Below are 24560 nucleotides of genomic sequence, written 5' to 3'. Positions count from 1 at the left end.
CAGTACCACTTTATTTTACAGTCTGTAATTTCATAATAAAACCCTATGAAGTATCCCAGAAAGAATTATGAAATTTGGTGCTAATTTGGTAATACCTGGAATAGTAATCAATCCCAATTAACTGTTTGTGTCACAAATTTTAGTCAGTGCACAGTTGGCTAAATTTTTTGACAGACAAGCGTACACCTCAACATTTATGGCGCATAAAGGTTCCAGTAAGTGATGAAATGGAGATGCTCTTCCACTGGGAGTACTCCGTTGGGAGTCTGTAACTGTTTATAAACTCAGCACAACTAATCAAGCTCTAACTAAAATAACTGAAATAACAGAGTCTTGCCTCTATTTTCCCAGTAATTAGTACCAAATTGCATAGTCCTTTCCAGGAAATTCCCTAGGAATATCAGGTAATAATGGATCTATAAAATAAAGTGATAATGGCTTAGAATATCACCTGGTCAAACCAAATTTGATTTATCTTTGAGTTACATGTTCTTATTATTCCAAATAAAGAACTTGTGTGGACCAAAGGTTTGTTTATACATCAATGGGCATGTTACTTCGGTTTGTTAGTGACATGCAGAGTTTAACAGGTAAATTATTAATACTATAATTGCTCAAGAATACACAATTTGGTACAAAGTTCAAAAGGACTTAAGACAATTGATTTCAAATGTTTTATTAAGTCTGGAAAAATCCCCAGAAGTTCAGACCCCCGTTTTCGTTTGAGTTCATGAGTATTGACTTATTGTCGGTTAAACGCTACCGGCCCCGGGAGCGCGCACGTACAGGCACGCAATGTGGTGTGTTTACGTCCAAACCATGGAGTCAGTGCTGGTTTCGTTACCTGCTGCAGTTTAGTTCACGAAATATTCTAGCTTGTTAAAACTCACATGAGGGGTAATATGAAATTATTTTGAAACTGCAGACGTATGTGTCCTCGAGGAGGCCGCGCACAGGGTGACCTAGCAGAGGTCATCATGGATTAGCCGTAGCCGAGCGGGTTTCTGACTGACAGCAAGAACTGGGACAAGGGACTTTTTTTTTTTTTTTTTTTTGCTACTAACGTTAGCTAGCAGCGAAAGCAACTTAGCCTAGACGTTTTGAATCAGCTTTACTGCAGGGACAGGTATTTTGCAAATCCATGACAAGTCCTTCTGTCTGTGTCGCCTCATGTGTTGTCTCCCTCTGGCCATCCGCTCACTTTACATGGCTGTGTTTTCCTAGCTGTTGTTGTTGTGTAGCGTTGGCGTTAGCCGTCAGCTGTCGTTGGCTGCTGGTAGCTAATGTGTAGCTATAGTTATTGCCTCCCAGTGGTGGAAAAAGTATTCAAATCTTTTAACGGTAAGTTGCACCAGCAATACTAACGCTACAGTCCACAAATACTGCATTTAAATGTGATAGCCCTACAAGCAAAACGTTACTGAGGGAATACTTAAGCAACAGCACTGGAGAAAGCACAATTTTAGTCTGTTAAATTATTGATTTTACCTGCTAAAAATTAGGTATTTTAATATTGTGGGAGATCTAAGTGCTGCTATACTGTGGGATATTTAAAAAAAAAAAAAAAAAAAGCAAAACATGTTTATCAGTTTATTATATGCTTTGCGTGGGAAATCTTAATGCGCTAACTATAGTTAGAAATCTCACAAATTTAACATGCTGAAGTTAAGTACCAATACATCATTATTGAAGTTCAGCACTTAAATGTTATGGAGAGCAAAAACAAGCACTCGATTAATTGATTAGTCGATCAACATACAAATAATCTGCAACTGTTCTGATAATCAAGTAATCATGTATTTATTCAAAAAATTTAATTCACTATTTTCTCATGTTTTACAGAACACACTACTTCATTAATCGATTGACAGGTTCATTGATAATTAAAGTAATTATTAGTTGCAGCCCTAATGATCTGCTATTGTCCATCTCTGTTTCTCAAGTTTTATGAATTATTACACAAGTAACACACAGTAAAATATGCGTTATTTGTGTCACTATGAAACACAGGTCTTCTGTTGAAATCTTACACTCATTACCCATGTTGTGCAGATATGCAGTCACACACAATCACTCGCTCACCATATTCAAATACCTACAGTAGGTGTGCAAAAATGCTGATAATGTGAAGGGGTTATTATACTCACTGTGTCAAGATTGTTCTCAGCAGAGGTTGTCTGTTTATTTTAGATTCCTTGAGTAGTTTGAGATCCCTGAGAGATTCTCAAGACAGCATGGCTCCCAAAGACATCATGACCAATTCCCACGCCAAATCCATCCTCAATGCAATGAACTCACTTCGCAAGAGCAACACACTCTGCGATATCACTCTGAGGGTAGAGAACACAGATTTTCCAGCTCACCGGATTGTCCTGGCTGCCTGCAGTGACTACTTTTGTGCCATGTTCACCAGTGAGGTAAGACTAAAAATCCTTATCTGTTGAGTACTCAATGCTAACAAATAAACTCTACTGTACAAACATGTTACATATGTCTTGATAAAAATATGCAATTAATTCTCCTACTATCAGGAAAAAATATACTCCAGTGAAATATCTGAGTATGATATCTGTTTTTTCTCATCTCCTTTTTTAGCCTTTCTCAGAGTCTCTAAGGCAGCGTTAGACTTTACTAAACATTTGTTGCTAACCCTCAATGGTATGTTCCCTGTCATTACACCCGATAGTCTTTGTTGTTGTGGCTCCGCAGCTCGCAGAGAAGGGGAAATCTTTCGTCGACATTCAGGGGCTCACTGCATCGACTATGGAGATCCTCTTGGACTTTGTCTACACAGAGACAGTGCTAGTCACGGTGGAGAACGTACAAGAACTGCTCCCAGCAGCATGCCTGCTGCAACTTAAAGGTAGGTTTAGGAGTGCCCGCTGTAGCTTGTTTTGAAAAGCCAGCCGATGCTGCTGTGAGTACAGTGACAGGGTATTTGCAGGTATTTAAAAGTCTTTAAAAGCATTGGATTCAGTGTATCAAAACACGGCCATATAAGGTATTAAAGGTAAGACATTTAATTTCCAAAAGTCCTTAATATTTTTTCTTGCCTGCCATTTTTCAATAATGTTAGTGATTAAATGTTATTGTGTCTGATGGCCGGCTGTTGGGAGACTTAAAAAACCTATAAACTAAAGGTGTGATTGTTGGACAGTGGACTGTGTCCACAGGAGGCCGTTCAGTCCTTTTATAGTGGCGTCGCAGTAAGCATCATCAGATTTGTAGCAAATTAAGTTAATTCATCTTTTTTAATTTGGTTAATCCATCTATCCTTTTTCTGCCTCTTGTACGAGTCCAGGTCGAGTTTATTTAATTAATCTTATAATTATGAGTTATTGTTATAGACTGCTGGGAAGTACTGAAAGAAATGTGATACCATAATAAATAATTCTCTCATCCCTTCTGGTTTTCCATCATACTTTCATACTTTAGCCTGTATGATCATGAAACAGGTATTAAAAGTCATTCTATGTGGTATTAAAAGGGTCTTTAAAAACCTTAAATTTAACTTGGTGAACCCTGCAGAAAACCTGAGGCATGGCATGGCACCATATTTCAAATGAGGGAGCTTCAGCATTTCCAAATTAAGAGGTCATGAGTGACTCCAAAGTAACTATCAGAATTTGGCTGGATTTGACGGAAAATGTCTATATACAAATGTGTATTTGTTTTTCCTCAGGGGTGAAAAGAGCGTGTTGTGATTTTTTGGAGAGTCAGCTTGATCCCTCCAACTGTCTGGGTATTCGTGACTTTGCCGAAACACACAATTGCCTTGACCTGATGCAGGCCGCCGAGCTTTTTTCCCAGAAGCATTTCTCCGAGGTGGTACAGCATGAGGAGTTCATGCTGCTCAGCCAGACAGAAGTGGAAAAGCTTATAAAATGTGATGAAATCCAGGTAGGAAAACTCAATGTCACGAGCTTTTCTACTTTTTGGTGTCAAGTGTACTGTGGAGGTTGTTTGATCTTTTGTCCCTGGATGCTATGGATAACTATCTGTTACTGTTATTTGAAATACCTGAGACCAATCTGTAATAATGAAACATCTGCTCGACAATACATCTGTGTATATACAGTGCATTCAGAAAGTATTCAGACCCCTTCGGTTTTTCCACATTTTGTTATGTTGCACCCTTTTGAATTAACTTTTTCCCTCATAAATCTACACTCAGTACCCAATAATGATAAAGCAAAAACAGAATTTTAGTAATGTTTACAAATTTATTTAAAAGGAAAAACCGACATATCACATTGACATAAGTATTCAGACCCTTTGATATGACACTTGAAATTTAACTCAGGTGCTTCATCATCCTTGAGATGTTTCTACAACTTGATTGGAGTCCAGCTGTGCCAACTGGTTGGACATGACTGGGAAAGGCACACACCTGTCTATATAATGCCTCACAGCTGACAATGCATATCAGAGCAAAAACTAAGCCACGAGGTCAAAGGAATTTCCTGCAGACCTCAGAGACAGGATCATCTCGAGGCACAGATCTGGGGAAGGCTTAAAAAATAAATAAATAAATAAAATAAAATTCTGCTGCATTGAAGATTCCCAAGAGAACAGTGGCCTCCATAACTCTTCAATGGAAGAAGTGTGGGGCAACCAGGACTCTTCCTAGAGCTGGCCACCCAGCCAAACTAGGCAATCGGGGGAGAAGGGCCTTGGTAAGAGAGGTGACCAACAACCCGATGGTCACTCTGGCAGAGATCCAGAGATCCTTTGTGGAGAGCGGAGAAACTTCCAGAAGGACAACCATCACTGCAACACCCCACTGATCTGGGCTTTATTGCAGAGTGGCCAGATGGAAACCTCTCCTAAGTGAAAGACATATGAAAGCCCGCTTGGAGTTTGCAAAAAAGAACCTAAAGGACTCTGACTGTGAGAAACAAGATGCTCTGGTCTGATGAAACAAAGATTGAACTGTCTGGCCTCAATTCTAAGCATCATGGTTTCTGGAGGAAACCATGCTCCGCTCATCACCTGCCCAAAACTATCAGAATGGTGAAGTGTGTTAGTGGCCGCATCATGATGTGGGGGTGTTTTCAGCAGAAGGGACAGGGAGACTGGTCAGGGTTGAGGGGAAAACTGAATGGGGCAAAGTACAGAGAGATCCTTAATGAAAATCTGGTCCAGAGCACTCAGGACCTCAGACTGAGCCGAAGGTTCCCCTTCCAACAGGACAATGACCCTAAGCACACAGACAAGACAATGCAGGGCTGGCTTAGGGGCAATTCTGTGAATGTCCTTGAGTGGCCCAGCCAGAGCCCTGACTTGAACCCAATCCAACATCTCTGGAGACCTGAAAAAGGCTCTCCACCAACAGTCCCCATCCAACCTGACTGAGCTTTAGAGGACGTGCAGAGAAGACTGGCAGAAAATCCCCAAGTTCAGGTGTTCAAAGCTTGTTGCGTCATACCCAAGAAGACTCGAGGGTGTAATCGCTGCCAAAGGTGCTTCAACTAAGTACTGAGTAAAGGGTCTGAATTCTTATGTGAATGTGATTCATTATGGGGTATAGCATGTAGACTAATGAGGGGAAAAATAAAAGACTTGAACGAATTTAGCATAAGGCTGCAACATGTGAAAAAAGTGAAGGGATCTGAAAACTTTCTAAATGCACTGTACCTGCCATAAATGTAAGGGTTAAAATTGGTGTAAAGATGCCTGAAAAATGACTGACTTAAAGAGTGAATTGAGCTCGTCTTTTGCAGCTTTCATATCATCTTTCAAACACCTGAGTGCGGAAAGAGAAAAGCAAGTACCAACCTGCTCTAATCTCAGTTAGTTTGTCCGCCTCCTATTCCGCTCACGTTTGCGGATCGAGCTGACATTGAAATTGCAGAGAAGAAAGCCTGATTTAAGTTAAGCTTTTGTGCTCAGGAAATTCCTGCTCACTACCACATACCTGGCTTTGTGAAAACAGTTATTATCACATGATGATTTATAGATCATCAGTTCTCTCAAATGCTTTTTCCTGTCATTTTTGTTGTTTTTAAAATAAAACTAGACCATACATGTACCATACATCACAGTGACGTATAATTTTCCCTCAGTAAAGCTATTCTCTTTGTGGCATCTTTCTCACATGAAGACTTTAGGGTGATAATTTATGGCTCGTTTTACCTTTTAGCAGACTGCAGGGTCTTACTGTCACACGCTGTGTCTCTGAACTATTAATAACAGTTATTAATAGTTACAGTGGCGACATCTTTAACTTGAGCTGTCAGCTAATTGTTTAATTATCACGTGGATTAATGTCTTTAATGCAGCTGGAATTCCTCTCGCTGTACATTGCCGTCTGTGTGTAGGTGGACTCAGAGGAGCCAGTATTTGAAGCCGTGTTAAACTGGGTCAAACACAACCGAAAGGAGCGAGAGCCCTATCTGCCGGACATGCTCGAGTTTGTTCGAATGCCGCTGCTTACCCCACGCTACATTACAGATGTCATTGATGCTGAGGTGAGCCAGGCGACACACAGCAGGTTGTTGCGTAGTCATACGCCAAGCTTCCAATGATGGAATATCTCTCGATGTATTTATTACCGTACCATCATGATTAAGCAAGTTTTGACACGATTTAGCCCCTCATTCGGTGTAGCCTGCCATGTCGAGACCTTGTGGATGAGGCCAAGAAATTCCACTTAAGACCAGAGCTGAGGAGTGAAATGCAGGGCCCACGCACACAAGCCAGATTAGGTAGGAATCCTGCTTTCAACTGCAATTCAGCTACAGTTTATATATATGTGTGTATTTTATACATCATCGTTGTAATCCACAGTGTTGTTTATAAGAACAGTGATTTATGGGTCTTTTCAGGTGCCAAAGAAGTCCTGCTGGTTATAGGTGGGTTCGGCAGCCAGCAATCACCAATAGACATAGTTGAGAAATATGATCCAAAAACGCAAGAATGGAGCTTTCTTCCCGTAAGTATTGGGTATACAAGAGAGAGTCTTGTGACGTTTATTATCTCAGTGGATTTGGCTAATGCAGACAGACTTGTCTTAAACAGAACATTGCACGGAAAAGGCGTTACGTCGCCACGGTGTCTCTCCACGATCGGGTGTATGTGATCGGAGGCTACGACGGTCGGTCAAGGCTCAGCTCCGTGGAGTGCCTGGACTACACAGCGGACGAGGACGGTGTTTGGTACACCGTCGCCACCATGAATGTGCGTCGTGGCCTCGCAGGGGCCACAACGCTCGGAGGTGAGGGGGTTTCTGTGCCAAATGAGTTCACGCCTTCACCGGTGTTGCCTTTCTGTGAAAGCGTGTGTGAATGTTACTTCTCTCTCAGTAAAGTGTACAATAACAAAACAGCTCTTTTTTTTCCCCCATTTTCTCCCTTCTCCCTTGGCTCTTGACAGACATGATCTATGTTGCGGGAGGTTTCGATGGCAGCCGGCGTCATACCAGCATGGAGCGATATGACCCAAACATTGACCAGTGGAGCATGCTTGGAGATATGCAGACAGCTAGGGAAGGAGCTGGTCTGGTGGTGGCCAGTGGACTTATATACTGTCTGGGTATGGAGAAAAAAATCGTGTCATACCAGGGCTGCAACAGACAATTTTTTTTTTTTTTATCAATTAATCTGCTGATTATTGTCTCAACTAATCAATGAATCGTTTTCTCTATAAAATGTTAAAAATAGTGAAAAATGGCCATTATATTTTTCCCAGAGCCTGAGGTGATGTATTCAGATTACTTGCTTTATCCGACCATCAGTCCTAAACTCAAATACATTCAGTTTACCATCATACAGATTATTATTTTTAAAAGCAGTGAATCCAAATACATTTGAGAAGCCGGGACCAACAAATGTTTGACTTTTGTTTTGCTTGAAAATTGACTGAAGCGATGAGTTGATTATCAAAATACTGCAGTTGCCAGTTACTTTTCATGCCTTTTACTGATTGATTAACATATGGCGCGAATATAAGAAAAACCTGATTATAAGAACACACCCCGCTCCTTTTCCTTGTTGTTTTTGGAAAAAGACTTTTTGAAGATACGACACACTTTCACTCTAGTCCTCTTCGGAAAGTTTCCCTGAGATACCGTGGAACCCAAAAGCCACAAACAACAAGTTCAGACAATGTTAGGTCAGATACAACTAAAAAGCACTGTTATATTAGAAATAACAATCTTTATTATATAAAAATATAGTTTTCTTGGATTAAAAACGACTTTAAACACAAAGAAGCGAGTCGGCTGGCAGTGATGCAAACCAAATACCAACATAAATATTAGATTGAAGGAGCAAGAGAACAGACCAACCTAGTGCGGGGGCTCACAATCTATATGCAGTGCACTCAGTATTTTCGACAAGGTGCCGGCTCAGAGCAACACGGGGTGAGTGCTAAGAGAAACAACTACAAGAACACCAAGGCAGTGACTCGCTATCTGCAAACAAGACCAAAACACAATCAGCCTCGCACAGTTTTTTCTCACAACAGAAACAAACCAGAAAATGAAATATACTCCACAACCCACCAGCTGTACAGCAGATCCCTGGTCAGATTTCCCCCAACTACCCTTGTACACAAATGCTCGAGGGGGCTGTACAACACACATATGAACACCTAATGTTAGATTGACATAAATTAGATACATAGTGAAACCACACCAAAAAAAGCATGCATGTACCTCGTAAGAGATGTCTTGCACACACCGCAAGGCAGGACACCTCCGAGACACTGGGCTCTCCTACAAACGCATATATTTATTTCATTTGCTTCCTGGTTGGAAAAGATACCAAATATTATACGCAGTCTGTTCGCTGCAGGGAACTCCTCTCAGCATGACACACTTTATTTATTTTTCTTTTTTTCTTTTTTTTCTTTTTCTTTAATGCCACACCAGATGACAGCATGGTCCCGCATACAGCCAAACTCAGTTTACTCTCATTAGCGGCGTTTTCAACGCACTACACGCTGTGCGCCAACTTCAACCAACTGTTGAGGAGACAAAGCCCAGAAAATATCCCGTGACTCGCTGACAGGAGCTCTTTATTCACCAGTCAGTGTCAATGCAAGGAATTACAGGTTCAGCCCGGCCACTTAACCCCAAACGTCGGTTCCAGCTGGCTACAATACTACAAATCCAAGGGACAGAGAGTCGTTATCCCTGAGGCCGTTTCTATTGTAAAAAGTGAAACATGAAAGAATACCATTAATGCAGAACGTAAATACCACATTGGTGTAGCTTGTCTATCAGTCACATACTCGATTTCTCTCCTGTCAGGTTCTTGGACGCATTCAAAATGATGTTGCTCTAAACCTAAGAAAATGGACTGATTATTTACTTTGAGGGCTGACTTACTCTGAAAGACTCACTATGAGCGGACATGAAGAAACGGAGCAACGTTGAGGCAAAAACAACCCATAACGCAGCACTCTCTGTAGAAGCTGGCATTACTCCGATACTCTCTCCATTCAAAAAGAATATCTGATGTTGTGAACAAATAATTGTCTAGACCTCGAATACAAGACGACTCCCACTTAACGTAATTCTCGGAAAAAAAACGTCAACCCATATTCGATCCAGTACAGTAACTGACTATTAACTATTTCGGCTCTAGTTCATATTGACAAAATGTAGCAAACTTGTCTAGGGCTGCAGTATCAATTATTTACATTATCAACGAATCTGACCGCTATGTTCTCGCTTAATCTGTTAATCATTGGGTTTACTTAGTGTCAGAAAATAGTGAAAGTTGCCCAACATTGTTGTCTGAGGGTTAAGATGAATTTACTGTCACATAAGACAAAAAGAAAAGCAGAAACCCCAGCAACGGTGAACCTGGACCTAGGGAATGTTTGGCATTCTTGCTTGAAAAACAACTTAAACTATTAATCGTTATTTAAGATTATTGCCAATTATTTTTCTGTTGCTCGACTAATGGATCGGGCGTCACAGCTCTGAACTTGTCGTATCCCTAACATCTGCCCATAGGTGGATACGATGGACTAAACATCCTGAATTCAGTGGAGCGGTACGACCCCCACACAGGCCACTGGACAAGTGTTACACCCATGGCCACCAAGCGGTCAGGTAGGTGAGACAACAGAAACAGAAAAGCGGAAGATCACAGCTAACTGCGTGGGCTACTGTTTAGCTGAGACCTTTATTCTGTTTTCAGGGGCTGGTGTGGCTTTACTCAATGACCACATCTATGTAGTGGGAGGCTTTGATGGTGTTTCACACCTGGACTCCGTTGAGGTCTACAACATCAGAACAGACTATTGGACCACCGTAGCCAGTATGACTACTCCTCGATGTTACGTAGGAGCAACCGTTCTCCGAGGACGTCTTTACGCCATCGCCGGGTAAGAGAGGGTGTCCTAATGTCCTCCTTTCTGTGGCAGTGGCTTTAAAGGATAGGTCTGTTTTTATTTTTTATTTTTTTTAAGGTTCATCTTAACACAACACTCACATGCCACATGTACTGTATGGTGAGAAGTTTCTATGCCGCCGTAATTACTCCTCCTCTCCACACTGGTCTTGTTAGGATGACTACCCTGTAAGAAAAAGGACAGGACGAAATCCACAGGCCTGGTTCTGTGCAAAGCTGCATCCTGAAGTTTAGCCAAAGCTAATCTGAAGCTTCAGCAGGTTTAATGCCAGAGTTTGGTCCTGGCAATTCAACTAACAGAACGTATCCTTCCACCGTGGCTCAGCTGGAAACCCTGGCCAGTGGAACACAAACAGGGAATTTTGCACAAAAAAAGACTAACTTTGGAAGACACTCACTTGATTTGGCTAACTCAGACTGCAGAAGCTTCATATTAAGTTTCACTTAACTTCAGAATGCATTTCTGCATACAAGTACTATGGACCAGGAGGACCGGTATGGAGAGGAGGCACTATTATAGCAAACTCTCTTCATTTACATATGACATGTGAGCACTGTATTGCAATAAACTTGAAAAAAAAATCCAAACCTATCGTTTTAAGTGTAGGTTAGATTGAACAGATTTTCAGTAAGTCATTGTAGGGATTGTGGTTGCACCAAATAAAACAGTCAGCGTAGCCACACATACTGTCAGTTACAATCAATGTGTTCATATCCCGTCTTTCAAGCCGTGCTCAGAACCAACCTGAGCCCTGCGCAGCCCCTTCACTCATTTGAATGAGGCATGGCCGTAAAGCAGTCGTCTGGCAAGATGCTACGTTGGCTAAATACATGCAGGCGCACATTCCTGGTAAATTACTTTGTAACAGGAACAACATATTTCGACTGTTTACCTCACGGTGGTTGCGCTGAAAGTAAAAATGTCTTCTGATAACTTTCCAGAATCTTTTCCAAATCCCATTTCATAGTATAATACATTATTGTGCAGTGTTTTGACATCTGATAATCCTTCAAACTCGTGGATCTGTTGTCGTTACTGGAATTCTCAGATCGTATTTCAGTGTCTCACCAGTACCTGAAGCAACACGTCCTCACCAACGCAACCGCTTACCTTTTTTATTTTTTATTTATTTTATTTTTTTTAATGCAGGTGTGTTTTTGGTCTTACCAAATAAACGTTAGCATGCAGCATCAAGTTGATCAACAGGTAAAACTTGCTAGAGGCCCTAGACGATCAAATAGTAGTAGATTTTTCTGTGGCGATAGGTGATCAGGTAATAAGTAAAGAGAAACCAAAATATAATTTTAGATGGCTATATATAACCTATCGACCTTTTCCAAGGCATCTTTTAGATCATCCTTCCCTACCCCTCAGTCAGCAGTGGGCTTGTATTCACTTTAGTATAAAATATTTGAAACTTGAAGTTCCATTTTGTGTGTTTACGTGGTTTAAGAGTAAATAGAGCTATGGAGATGATTTACAAGTGTGGTCAAATGCTCATTCTTAGGCAATGCATCTGTTTGATGATGTTAAATTAGCAAAGTTTATCTTCCTGTTATCACGTAGCTGGAAACTGTAGACGAGTCACTGCAGTGTTTCTGTTAAATGTTTGCAGTCTGATAGTTGCACTTTAGGTACAACTGCAATGAGACAGTTGCAGTGTGACACCTAACTAGTTTCAGCATAACACCTAATATAACTTTTGATTGAGCTTGTGTCGAGCTGGTACAGCAAGCTGCTGCAGGTAATTCACAGTTTAGCAGCGTAACCCTGCTCAACATTACAGCGTGGAACAGTGTCTGTTGTTGCGGTTCAAGCTCTCAGTTCCTCTCTGCTTGTCTCATGTCTCTCTATAGATATGATGGGAACTCACTTCTCAGCAGTATCGAATGTTATGATCCGGTCATCGACTCCTGGGAGGTTGTTACTTCGATGGCGACACAGCGGTGCGACGCAGGCGTCTGCGTTCTGAGAGAAAAGTGATCTTCGCCGAGAACAAGAGCCACAAGCGGAAAGGCAGGCAGGAGGACAGGCAGCTAGACTTTTCTAAAAATGCCACTACAATGGAGCCACAAAGGGAGATGTTTGTTCGCCGGTATACAAATAGGTTCTCTCAAAAAAAAAAAAAAAAGAGTGCCGCAGTTTGGGCCGTCACCTCCACTGGATGGTTAACCCTTCGCCACTTAGACCGTGCAACAGAGATTCAGCTTCACCGTGGTCGACTTCACCTCAAAAAGAGGCCTCCAAGGAGCCCATCACCACTTGCATGACTCTCGTCGGTGGTACTTGTTGCTGTCGTTACCTGTGAGATTATTTTTTCAGTTTGTCTTCAAAGTGCAATATATTTCTACTCATCGTAAGAAAACATAAAAAAGTTGGAGCACAGTTAGACTCCAGTTGCTGCTATATGCCTTATGACTTTGGCCTATATCGAAGAGTGAACATTCGTGTTGCCTCTCATTTGACTTTGATGATAGTTATAGTACATTGGCCTACTATTGAGTGTAATCATTTTGGCATTTGCAAGGTCATTAATGGGTCAATAATTCAACCCCTTTTTGTAATTCTTCCTGTACACAGTGCTTTTAGATTCCAGTCACTTTATTACAAAAGGTTTAATACTTACTGTTGCTCTCAGAATCTATATTTAGGGATGAATATTGTTTTAGAAAATGACTGAATTGTACCAGTTGATTCTTGAGTATTTTGTTCCTCAATTTGGCAAGATTGAAAAATCATAGAAAGTATGAGGTGCATGTGATTTTTTTTTTTTTTTTTTTTTCTTTCCTCCTTCCTCTCTCAGCTTATAAATTTGGACATGTCCATGTAGGACACAAAGTCCTAACCTCACTGTTGCCTGGAAAATGAATAAACGCACTGAGAACTGACACATTTTATCTTTGGTACATCTAAACCCCTGCTAAGTGCTGGAAATATGCCGTTTACTGGCTTCACACGTCATCAGCTGAGTAAGTGGCATCTCCACCAAGAAAACTCACGGTTCACATCCACAGAGCAAATGGGAGGAACCGTTCCAGCCATTCCAAGCAGTTTAAGTCCTCATATTCACTAAACTGTACAAGTTAGATGCATCCATTTTTATCACCGCACAACTTAATCTGTCCATTTTTAGCATAAGGAAATAGTAAAAACTTAATGTCCGCATGCCACCAAATTACTGGTTTCACTATCCAACCATCCAACGTGTCTATTTTAATAAAGGTAAGAATTTTGTGATAGCTGTATTGGGTCTTTGATTACTACTACTACTATTAGCATAGTATTATGCATTAAATAGTGTTGTAGTGTTTTATATGCATTAGTATATAAAACACTACAAAATGTTAAAGAGTATGATGATGTGATTTCCAAACTCCGTGTCTTGTGATGTCTCGTAACACAACAGTGTCTAGCTGAGGCCCACTGTCACTTTTCAGATGCCTATTAGTTGTCAGGTCCGGTCCGCCAGAGAGACCTTTCCCATCTGGTGGTTTCATGTAAACGACAATTTGAGGCCCAAAAATGGGAAATTATCCGACACTTTACAAAAAAAAGGCAAAGATTAGAGAAAAGTTAGAAATCCTTCCTGGCTCCTTAACCATCTTGTGGCCCTTTTAAGGGGTCTGGCCCCCAGGCTGGGAACCGTTGGATTCAACTATCCGTATGTGAAGTATTTATAACTAACTCGACCAGCTACAACAAGAAAATGCTACTTTTGAGTTTATGCATCAGTATTTATAATTTGATAATGTGAGAGATGATAATATAGCAGTCCCACGGGCCATTTTACTGCGCAATGAGCGATTTTACTTTTGATACTTAAGTACATTTTGCTGATATTACTTCTGCAATTTTACTTTAGTAAAACCTCTAGTAATCCTAATTTAGTAGGATTCTAAATGCAAGACTGTTACTGGTAATGAAGCAGCTTAACGTTGTATTAAATAAAGAATCGGAGTATTCATTCCTACTCTCGTTGCTGGAACAAATGATCAAATTTCTCAAACTGTATGATTTTATAGTAGTGAGTTAGAACAGCTGTTGGACAGTTGTGAAATAATCGGTGGGACAATAATGATGAACTGAGTCTGGTGGAAAAAATCGGAATAATGGTGTGAAAAATGACAATTCAATCTACCTGCAAGTAACAACAAGCAAACACAAAGAGACTAAAACAACATTTTGAGGGAGAGCTGGTTTCGTGTGGGAGAAAAGTCATCATCCGCCCTTCCCTCCCTCCACCAACCTACACCCTCCTCGGTCTTCTGAAGCCTGAAACACGCAGACAGACGCCGTCACTGTCAGACAGACAGACCGGTGAGCCTGTCTGCAGCTATAAAGGGCGGCTGGCAGCGGGCGGGACAGAGCAGCGCTGTGTTGGCGGAGACACTTTACTCGTCCCGGGACACTGCACAGGAAATACACAGTCTGTCTGGAGCCTTGCTGACACACAATAAACTCAGAATATTCTGCACCAAAACCAACTGCTCATATCATCTAGAGCAACATGGTAAGAGAACTAAAATTTATTAGAAATGGGAGAACTTTATCTTGGGAAAGTTGTATATGCTTACTATAAATTACACATCTTACTTTTCTGAACTCTCCACCAAATTTTAACTGTATGCAAGACATGATTTGATCCAATCAACAAAACCTCCCCCGAAAACTCTGCAGCGAATCTGCCTGAGATTGAAGATACTTCTGATTGTGTTAACATGGATATCTTTTGAGGCCTAAATTATGTCTTCACAGGCTATTACCCTTTGCTCCTCTCTAGTTTCATGAGTTTATCATCACTGACAGGCTGTTTATTGCAGACAGCCAGCAAGTGGAGCTCGAGGCTTTACCTTCAACCTCGGGAATAAATCTGGCTGTAAACATCTTGGAGCCTGTGTTTGTAAATATTTAAGTTTTTTTGCAAGTCTTCATATTCCAAACTTGAACCTACCGACGTTTTACAAATGTCACTTAGCAGCAAAAAATCATCTTGGGGGATGTTTCTTCCAGGGAAAACAAAAGCAGAAATTCTCAACATGTTGAAACATGACTGCTGGAAGCACTTGGAAAATGCAAGAGTAAAGTGTTGAAATAGGCCTGTCCTGTTTTTGACATTGTTTACACGTATTTAGAAAACAAGAAGGTCATTTCAACTGGTGCAGTTCAAAAACTGGACCTTTTTTTCCTTTTTTTTTTTTCAAGTTTACAAATTCATACAGGGAATTCAAGCGTCCCAGGTTGACAGTTGCTCATCTGAACTCCTTTTACTTGGATCCTTTCACTGACCGACTGTAAACTAAGAGGACCGAGGTCTGACTGATTTCATTCTGGCTCAAGTTTTAACTTTTCATCTTGAATTCAACTTTATGAATTTCACCAGTCCAATTGAAGCCACTTTATTTCCTGCGCTGGTTTGAATTCTTGGAACAGAATTTGACTTTGAGCAACTTAAGTTTCATGTTTTGGAGAACGGACATTTGAATTTTCTGTCTGACCCTGTGAACCCTAAAAGCAAACAAAACGTTAAAATCTTTCAGGTCTTTGAAATTAAAAAATGTCAAAAATACTTATATTTTAATGATTTCAATTGAGTGGTATTTAAATAGATCATCACTAAGTATTCAGCAGTGATTTAGATATTCAATTCGAAGTGGAAGGTATTCAGTTGCTTTTTTCAGGTTTTAAATTTAAATGCTTACGACCTTTCTTTGCTTCAGGGTTGACCGTCTTCACCTATTTGGAATAAATTTGACTGGCAGTATCTACATATCCATGAGCTTTATTCTGAAAAGCAGTTTAAAATTTTTGATTTCTCACCATCGTGACAATGTTATAGAGGTGGGATGTCAAACCAGTGGAGTACTCTTTTAAATTAAATGGTATTTAAATTCCATCATTGTAGTGTAGTGTTCAGTGATTATATTTCACAATTAGTATTCTGTTGCCTCTCAGATTCAAATTCTTACGGCCTTTCTTTGCTTCCAGAGATGTGCATCTTTATCTGGAATAACATCCCATATTTGCACATCCACAACCTTTATTTTTGAAAAGCAGTTCTGAGTTTTTAAATGTAATTTGAAGATCCTAAGTAATAGGATATTATCCATGGATTGACTGTTTTTGTGAGTCCAAAATGTTGAGAAAAGCTACCACAGATGTTGGTTTTACTAACGAACTTCGTGCCTTTGGTGTTGAAAACTTTGTGACAGGCATCTTAACTTCCATCTATATTGTTTTTTTTTTTCCCACAGAGAGAGTGCATCTCTATCCATGTGGGCCAGGCAGGTGTCCAGACAGGAAATGCCTGCTGGGAGCTCTTCTGCCTTGAGCACGGCATCGGCCCTGATGGCGTCTTCCTGGACGGTCCTGCAGGGCCGAACTCCCGTGAAGATCCATTCAACACATTCTTCAACACTGGGAGCTCTGGGCATCATGTTCCAAGAGCAATATATGTAGACCTGGAGCCCACAGTGGTTGGTGAGTGGTCCTGTATAGTTGTTTATTTTTACCTTCCTTATCTCTGTTTTTTATTACTGTTCCCGTCGTCCTATTACAGTATGTGTGGTCGTACGCATCCAGTGTGAGTGCGTCTCAATCCTCATGGGTCATGCAGGTAACTGCTGATGGGAACACTGGTAGCCAAGCAACAAGTGCAGTGGTGGCTCCTTTACCTTATTTATTCAATCCTGGCTAACATTGACAGAGGTGTATTATGTAAATAGCAAGTTCCAGAGTCGAGGATTTAATTGATTTTAGCCAGGTAAAGCCTTTTTTCCAATATGTCCCTTAAATTTATATATAAAAAAATAAATATAGTTTCAGTGAAGCGCTCTCTGTGGAGCCCCAAACCTGACAAAATGTTGTAAATGTTTACAAGACAAGTCAAAAAAATGACTGAATAATCAATAAATAACACTTTGAGTTTATATTATTTAAATGGAGTGTAAAAAAAAAAAAAAAAATGTTAATATTTTATACTTTTCCTTCCTTTCCTATTATCACAAATACAGTGAAACAAATTCAACACTCCATTTTTATGGCTTCCCAACTACATTAAATGGAAAATTCTAGATATTGTGTGCATCATATTATACACAATTCCCCACAAGTCAGTCTGGTTTTCAGCTGGTACTTCTGGAAAATAGAAAATAAAAGTGGATAGGGTTAAAATAATTTAATCTAATAATTATAATAATAAATTATATTTATTTTTATAGCGCGTATCATGAGCAGAGATTAAATGGTGTTTTACAAGAAAAAAATGGAAATACCATAGCAGCCCACATACTCTATGTAACACACATGCAGGAAAGATGGTTATGATGATAAACTACACATCTGGACATGTCAGTTTTAGCGCAAAACATCCAGATTTGGAGCTGGTCTGGTCTGTCAAAGTAAACCGAGTTGCAGTTGATCTTCCTGACCTTTCTGACTGAGATCTCTCATTTTAGATGAAGTGAGGGTTGGAAAGTACAAAGAGCTCTTCCACCCTGAGCAGCTGATCTCTGGAAAGGAGGACGCGGCCAACAACTACGCTCGTGGCCATTACACTGTCGGGAAAGAAATCATTGATGGGGTCATGGAGCGCGTTCGTAAAATGGTCTGTAGTAATTAAAATTTGCCATTTATGTTTTTCAAACGTGAGTTCCGCTATGGTTTTAATATAAATAACCATGATTTTGCAGTTTCCAGAAAAAGCTATGAAGACAAAGAAAAGCATAATTGTTGTAACTATGACATTTCCTCTGCTCTGGATTTGTCAGTTTTTAAATGTAATAGTGGCAATAATGATGCTCATGCAATAATCACAGTTTCACTGCATGAGGCTAAAGCTTATACATCAGCAAACATATTAACTTTCTGCATGAAATTTCTATTAAAGGAGTAGTATAAAAACTTTAGGAGACACACTTACAGGAGATGACTGCGACCAGCCAGGAGACAGTCCAACACATAACCCCCCGTAAAGCAACAAATGGTTGTTTTGATGTTTGAGTTTTTGTATGGATTAAACAAACAAGATATAACGGACAGAGCCAGGCTGTTTTCACTCTTTATGCTAAACTAAGGTAATGTTCACCTAGCTGTAGCTTAATATTTAACAGACAGAGATGAGAGTGGTATCAATTCTCATCTATCTTTTTTTTTTGGGGGTTGAAACATAATGAAATCTTCTTAAAACTGTTATGTTTTTTTTTGCCACTTGGGGGCAGCAGAAAAAAGTTGTGAAGACAACATTGTCCTTTTACGTTGATATAGTGAACTTTTTAGCAAACAGTTGCTTATTTACACATCTAGCAGCTACGGAGCTCCATTACCATTCATTTGGGGCCATGTTTCTGGCCACCTGATGAATGTGAGTCCAATATTCGCTCTCGTTTAGTTCTGTTTTCGGTCTCTACCCTGAAGGAACAACAGTCCTGGTTGAAATCATTGGCATCCTTGAATGTTAAGTACAGAATTTAGAATATCTTCAGAAATAAATGCAAATGAACCAATTTTGCATACTAAATATAATTAATAAAATGTCCAAAGTTACTGAACAATGACTACAATAATAAAAAAAAACTTTCATATAGTGAAATAAAAAAATACAACCATAAAATGTACACTTGACACTGTTGTTGGCACCCTTTTGAAGAATTTAAATTTGTTTCTCATACAAAATAAAAAACACAAAAGACTCACCTGTGCTTAATTTTCAGTGTTCACAAGACCTGAATAACCAATGAATGATGCTTTTATGGCATAAAAAGGGGCTGATTGTTTCCAGTTCCTTTTTCACTATGGCAAAGACGGGAGAGCTGCCTGAGAGCACCAGAAATGCTATTATCGAAAAAACATAACAATTCCAAAGGCTACAAAGGAATTGCCCAAGATCCTGAAAGCCACAGTCTTTCTGGGATAATGTTCTGTGGTCAGATGAAACCAAAGTAGAACTCTTCGGGAATGCAGAGCATCAGTTTGTTTACAGTCGACAAAATGAAGCCCATGAGGAAAAGAAGACACTATCTACAGTAAAACATGGTGGAGGTTCTACCATTATGCTGTGGGGCTGCTTTGCTGCCTCTGGTACTGGATGCATTAAACATATCAAAGGAATGATGAAATCAGAAGATTACCAAGGCATTTTAGAGCAAAATGTGTTACCCAGTGTCAGAAAACTAGGTTTGAGGCGAAGGTCTTGCATCTTTCAGCGGGTCAACGACCCAAAACACACATCCAGCAGCAAAACAGTTGGTTGAAAAGGAAAAGATGGACTGTTTTAAACTGCCCAGCAATGAGTCCTGACCTGAATCCCATTGAAAACCTTTGGAAAGAGCTGATATCTGCCTTTGCAAAAAGGACTCCTGCAAACTTAAAAGAGCTGGAACACAGCAATGGAAGAGCGACAGAAACTACCAGGAGACAGGTGCAAGAAGCTTCTAGATGGCTACAAGAAACATTTAGAGGCTGCCATTGTTGCCAAAGGTTCTGCAACCAAATATTAGTTAACAGTGCCAATAATTGTGTCTGGGGTACATTTCGTGTTTGTATTATTTCGCTATTATACAAGTTTTGTTTTTTTATTTTCTTTTGTTCAGTAACCTTGAACATTTTATTAAAACATCTTGATAATACAAAATTGGTTAATTTGCATTTATTTTCTGAAGATTTTCTTCTGTACTTAAAATTCAGGGGTGCCAATATTTTCAAACAGGACTGTAGCTGGCTTTTTAGCAGCTAAATGCTCCTCTCTGTTTACCAGCTTGTCACTAACTGTGGGGCGGGGGGGTTAAAAACAGTCGCCCTTGTAGTTTTCCTTACCAAAAACGGCGCTATGGCGGCGGTGAGAGTGAACCAAAACCGTAAAGTTGCAGCTGGACAGCTACACAATAAGTTCTGTAGGCTCATCACTACGAGTGATCCCTGTCAGATTGTTTTCACATTGTCATGTAATACATTGTTGATAACATGATCAATTTTAGCCGCTTTAAGTCAATGGAGACTGTCCCCGTCTTTCTGTCCTCCTCATCAGACGGACCAGTGCTCAGGCCTGCAGGGGTTCCTCGTCTTTCACAGCTTTGGAGGTGGCACTGGATCCGGCTTCACCTCACTGCTGATGGAGCGTCTGTCTGTCGACTACGGTAAAAAGTCCAAGTTGGAGTTTGCTGTCTACCCAGCTCCGCAGGTCTCCACGGCTGTGGTGGAGCCCTACAACGCCATTCTGACCACCCACACCACCTTAGAGCACTCTGACTGTGCCTTTATGGTGGACAACGAGGCCATCTACGACATATGCCATCGCAACATGGACATTGAGAGTCCTGGTTACATCAACCTGAACAGATTGATCGGTCAGATTGTTTCCTCCATCACCGCCTCCCTTCGTTTCGATGGCGCCCTCAACGTCGATCTGATGGAGTTCCAGACCAACCTGGTGCCATTTCCACGTATCCACTTCCCTCTGGTCACTTACTCACCCATCATCTCTGCTGAGAAGGCTTACCACGAGCAGCTGACTGTGTCCGAGATCACAAGTGCCTGCTTCGAGCCGACCAATCAGATGGTCAAGTGCGATCCTCGTAGTGGCAAGTACATGGCGTGCTGCATGCTGTACCGAGGCGATGTGGTCCCTAAGGATGTAAATGCTGCCATTGCGAATATTAAAACCAGACGCTCAATTCAGTTTGTTGACTGGTGCCCCACTGGTTTCAAGGTGAGTTAACATAACAAAGGTAAGAAGTAACATTTGAGATACTTTATTGTTCCGATCATTGTCTTTGGCTCGACAGGTAGGCATTAATTACCAGCCTCCAACTGCAGTCCCTGGTGGAGACCTGGCCAAACTCCAGAGGGCCGTCTGTATGCTGAGCAACACCACTGCCATTGCAGAGGCCTGGTCTCGTCTCGACCACAAGTTCGATCTCATGTACGCTAAGCGTGCTTTCGTCCACTGGTATGTGGGTGAAGGCATGGAGGAGGGGGAGTTCGCAGAGGCCAGAGAGGACCTGGCCTGTCTGGAGAAGGATTACGAGGAGCTGGGTCAAATGAACCCCGATTCTGAAAATGACGACGAGGACCAAGAATACTGAGCCTTGTGAGGCTGCATAACAATGATTTTTTTTTCCTGTTCTGAGGCAATACTTTATCTTGTATCTTCTAAGCTAGAGTTAACCAACTTGACGGTCTTTCTTACTGCCTTGTTTTTATAATGTCAGCTTTAGGAGAAGAAGACAAGCCACTCCGGGTTGTATTTGAATCGCGCTGCGAAATAAACTGTCTGTGCATATTGTTTGTGAAACTTGTTAGAGACACAGTGGCCCAGTGGTCTGAGACGATACCACATAACCACCACACCTACATTTAACATCCAGCCAGGGATCTTTGTTGCATGTCAACCCCCGCTCTCTCTCTCTCTCTCTCTCTCTCTCTCTTCACATTTCCTGTCTGCCTCTCCACTGTATACTACTGAATAAAGGCAAACATGCCCAGTGACCTTATGACAAATGTGCAAACGAGCTAACAATAATACTCTTTTGATAAAATAATGAAGTAAAATGAAACCTTCCAAAAATACAAAATGAACGCTTGTGTTTTGTTCATATTTACTTTGTCATTGTTCGGGGTCATCTGCATAGTTGCATTACTTACGTTTGGGGCCAATTAGACCCCAATAACAGACCTCTAAGTACACTTAATTCAGTATAGTGTCCCAGACTTATTTTAAGGCAGCGCTGATGCAGGAGCGACATCATAAAGTACTGCCATCAAATCTCTAAAATTTGATATGCATCATCAACAATAAAGTCAGCAGTAACATCAATTCATACTGTGTATACATTATATATATATATGTATATATTGTGCACAGTGTGTATTTATATACATTTATAGGTAGATAGAGGCTGCAGATTGTGGTGCTGCTGAGCTGTGTTGTGTTATATGGACATGTTTTAGGTCATGGTGGGTTTTGAGGTATACTTCGGCTCATTGTCTTGATGCAGAGAGCAGCCTCTTTTCACTGTCACCTTCTTTGCATATGTATGTAATGCCATGAATAGATTCTATTTATTGCTTAATGCTTTTTGTATTGACTTCATACACACTGCAGTAGACAGGAAAGAAAGATCGATATCAAGCACAGTTTCTCAAGGTACTTGGCAAGCGGGTTGCTTCGAGCCACTTGGAGAACTTGCCACAGTGTCGCCTGTCTTCTGTCATGTGACCCCAGGCTGACTCCCAAGATGCTCAGATCAGGACTCCGTGGGGGCCAGGCCATCTGTTGCAGGACTCCTTGGTCTCGCTGTCCCCGAAGACAGTTCTCTACGACCGTGCGTTTGGGCTCGTCTGTTGTGCCGCAGAATAACCCTGGGACCGATCCGACGCCCCCCCCGGCGATACTGTGTGATGGATAAGAATCTGCCGGTCGCAGACGTTACAAAACGTTTGTGGGCATCATCCAATCAAACCGCACACACTGGCTATTTAAACAACGAGTCCCGGTGGCCGCGAAGGTGTCACCTGAACATATTCATCCGCGCAAGTGTAAACACAAGACTCCCTACAAAGAAGGGAATTGTTGCACGGATTACAATTTACTGTCTCTCAATGAAGCGACTGCGAGGGAGTCTCTGCAGTGTTGTTGACTGTTAGAGGCCGTTTATTGCAGGGCCAGTGATGAAGTGGAAAGTGTCAAGAACCGCTACACTGGACGATGTCTTTCTAAGATTTCAGGCCGCAGTCTGAGGGGCAGGCACCGCGACAATCGCCTGCAGCCTCTCTCCTGCTTTAAACGTGGAAATGTTCAGTGTTGGAAGAAGTGCTCAGGTCTTTTATTTAAGTAAAATTAGTAAAACCACAATGTGGACGTGCTCTGCTACACGTAAAAGCCAAGCATTCAAAATTTTACTTTAGTAAAAGTATTAGTATTAAGATATACTTGCTATGCAGAATGGCCTGTTTCAGAATAACTCGTATTGTATTATAATTATTGATGCATTAATGTGTATATTGATTATATTTTGTATTATTGTGAATTATGAATCTGCAGAGTAGGCTATCTAGTATCAAATGAATCAAAAAAATAATCAAATGGAGTACTGTATGGAGTAGAAGTATTAGGTCGCAGGAAATAGACAAATGTACTAGTACTCCAAAATTATACTTAAATACAGTAAGTGTACTTAGTTACTTTCCACCAGTTGAAGTGCTCATGTATTTATCAACCATATGACACTTTGAATTTTGAGGTTTAGGGTCTGAAAAGTAATCACCATTCTAATAAACCCCAATTCAGACTTTGTGAGTATAAACTATAGCCCTAGGTCTAATTATTATTAATTTTTTTTTATTAATTTATCAATTACATCTGGCTGTAGAATAATGGCTGCACATTTAGTCACCAGGGAAGCCCCATCTCTCATCAGTTCAACAGTGAACAAGAAAATGCACTTAGCAGAGCGCAGACCTCCGCCAAGACCAATGTCAAACAACGTACACCAGACTTCAGAGAAAAAAATTCAGATTTATAGCAAATGATCCAGATCTGCCCCAACCCATGCAACGGGTTCTTCCCTGGCCCATGCCCCATCCCTCCACCAAATTCGGCGCAAATCTGTTCAGTAGTCTCTGTATAATCCTGCTGACAAACAAACAAACAAACAAACAGAAACGGATGATCACATAACCTCCTTGGCGCAGGTAATTTGGCTAAATCCAATGCCCTGAGAGCAGGGCCAGTTTAACCTCCTAGGAGCCCATGGGGCAAAAATTTGTTGTTGACCCCTTTACATTTTATAAACTGAACAATCGATCAGTTATTAAAGAAAATAACTGTATTCATAATGAAAATAAATGTTGGTGTCAGCCTTACAGTACTGTACTAATTACTGAACACACAGAAATAATAGAAGCGAATTGATAAAAAAAAACAAAAAACTGTACAACAAATTAGCTCAATATAAGCTAAAATAAAAAAGGTCTTGAAACAAAATTTTGGCACATGGTCCCTCTATAAAATTGGGGCTGCAAGTGGAGGATGGAAGAACCAACATAGTTGATAATGTAATTCCGTGGTACAAATTTCTATTTAATCAAATTATGTAGACTAAAATTATGTGTAGTAAACCTGGGGCATTTGAGACCCCTGGGCATCTGGTTGATAGTCCAGTCTTGCAAGGGGCTTGCATTTTGAAGCTTTGAGAAAATGA

The 24560-nt window shown here is 40.7% G+C and overlaps 2 protein-coding genes across 3 annotated transcripts; both read left to right on the top strand.

Annotated features, from left to right (window-relative positions):
• The first annotated feature begins 784 nt into the window (after nucleotides 1-784).
• On the top strand, nucleotides 785-13581 carry LOC120803746 (kelch-like protein 12). Of its 2 annotated transcripts, none has more exons than XM_040152591.1 (12): nucleotides 785-1126; nucleotides 2191-2417; nucleotides 2710-2863; nucleotides 3683-3900; nucleotides 6321-6470; nucleotides 6593-6707; nucleotides 6828-6934; nucleotides 7021-7216; nucleotides 7375-7533; nucleotides 9965-10063; nucleotides 10152-10338; nucleotides 12222-13581. In XM_040152591.1, exons 2-12 carry the CDS (start codon nucleotides 2235-2237, stop codon nucleotides 12346-12348), a joined length of 1695 nt encoding a protein of 564 aa, XP_040008525.1. In that variant the 5' UTR covers nucleotides 785-1126; nucleotides 2191-2234; the 3' UTR covers nucleotides 12349-13581. The 2 variants fall into 2 exon arrangements, with proteins under 2 accessions (XP_040008525.1, XP_040008524.1); XM_040152590.1 differs by having other exon boundaries at nucleotides 785-1341.
• A 1820-nt stretch (nucleotides 13582-15401) lies between these two features.
• On the top strand, nucleotides 15402-21741 carry tuba5 (tubulin alpha 5). Its single transcript, XM_040151721.1, has 6 exons — nucleotides 15402-15443; nucleotides 16617-16842; nucleotides 17820-17968; nucleotides 20387-20713; nucleotides 20774-21067; nucleotides 21144-21741. Exons 1-6 carry the CDS (start codon nucleotides 15402-15404, stop codon nucleotides 21441-21443), a joined length of 1338 nt encoding a protein of 445 aa, XP_040007655.1. The 3' UTR covers nucleotides 21444-21741.
• The last annotated feature ends 2819 nt before the right edge of the window (nucleotides 21742-24560 follow it).

The sequence above is a fragment of the Xiphias gladius genome, chromosome 18 (assembly GCF_016859285.1).
Source record: "Xiphias gladius isolate SHS-SW01 ecotype Sanya breed wild chromosome 18, ASM1685928v1, whole genome shotgun sequence".
Taxonomy (NCBI): Eukaryota; Metazoa; Chordata; class Actinopteri; order Istiophoriformes; family Xiphiidae; genus Xiphias; species Xiphias gladius.
Note: the sequence above shows the minus strand (reverse complement) of the source record. Positions and strands in the feature narration are given on the sequence as shown.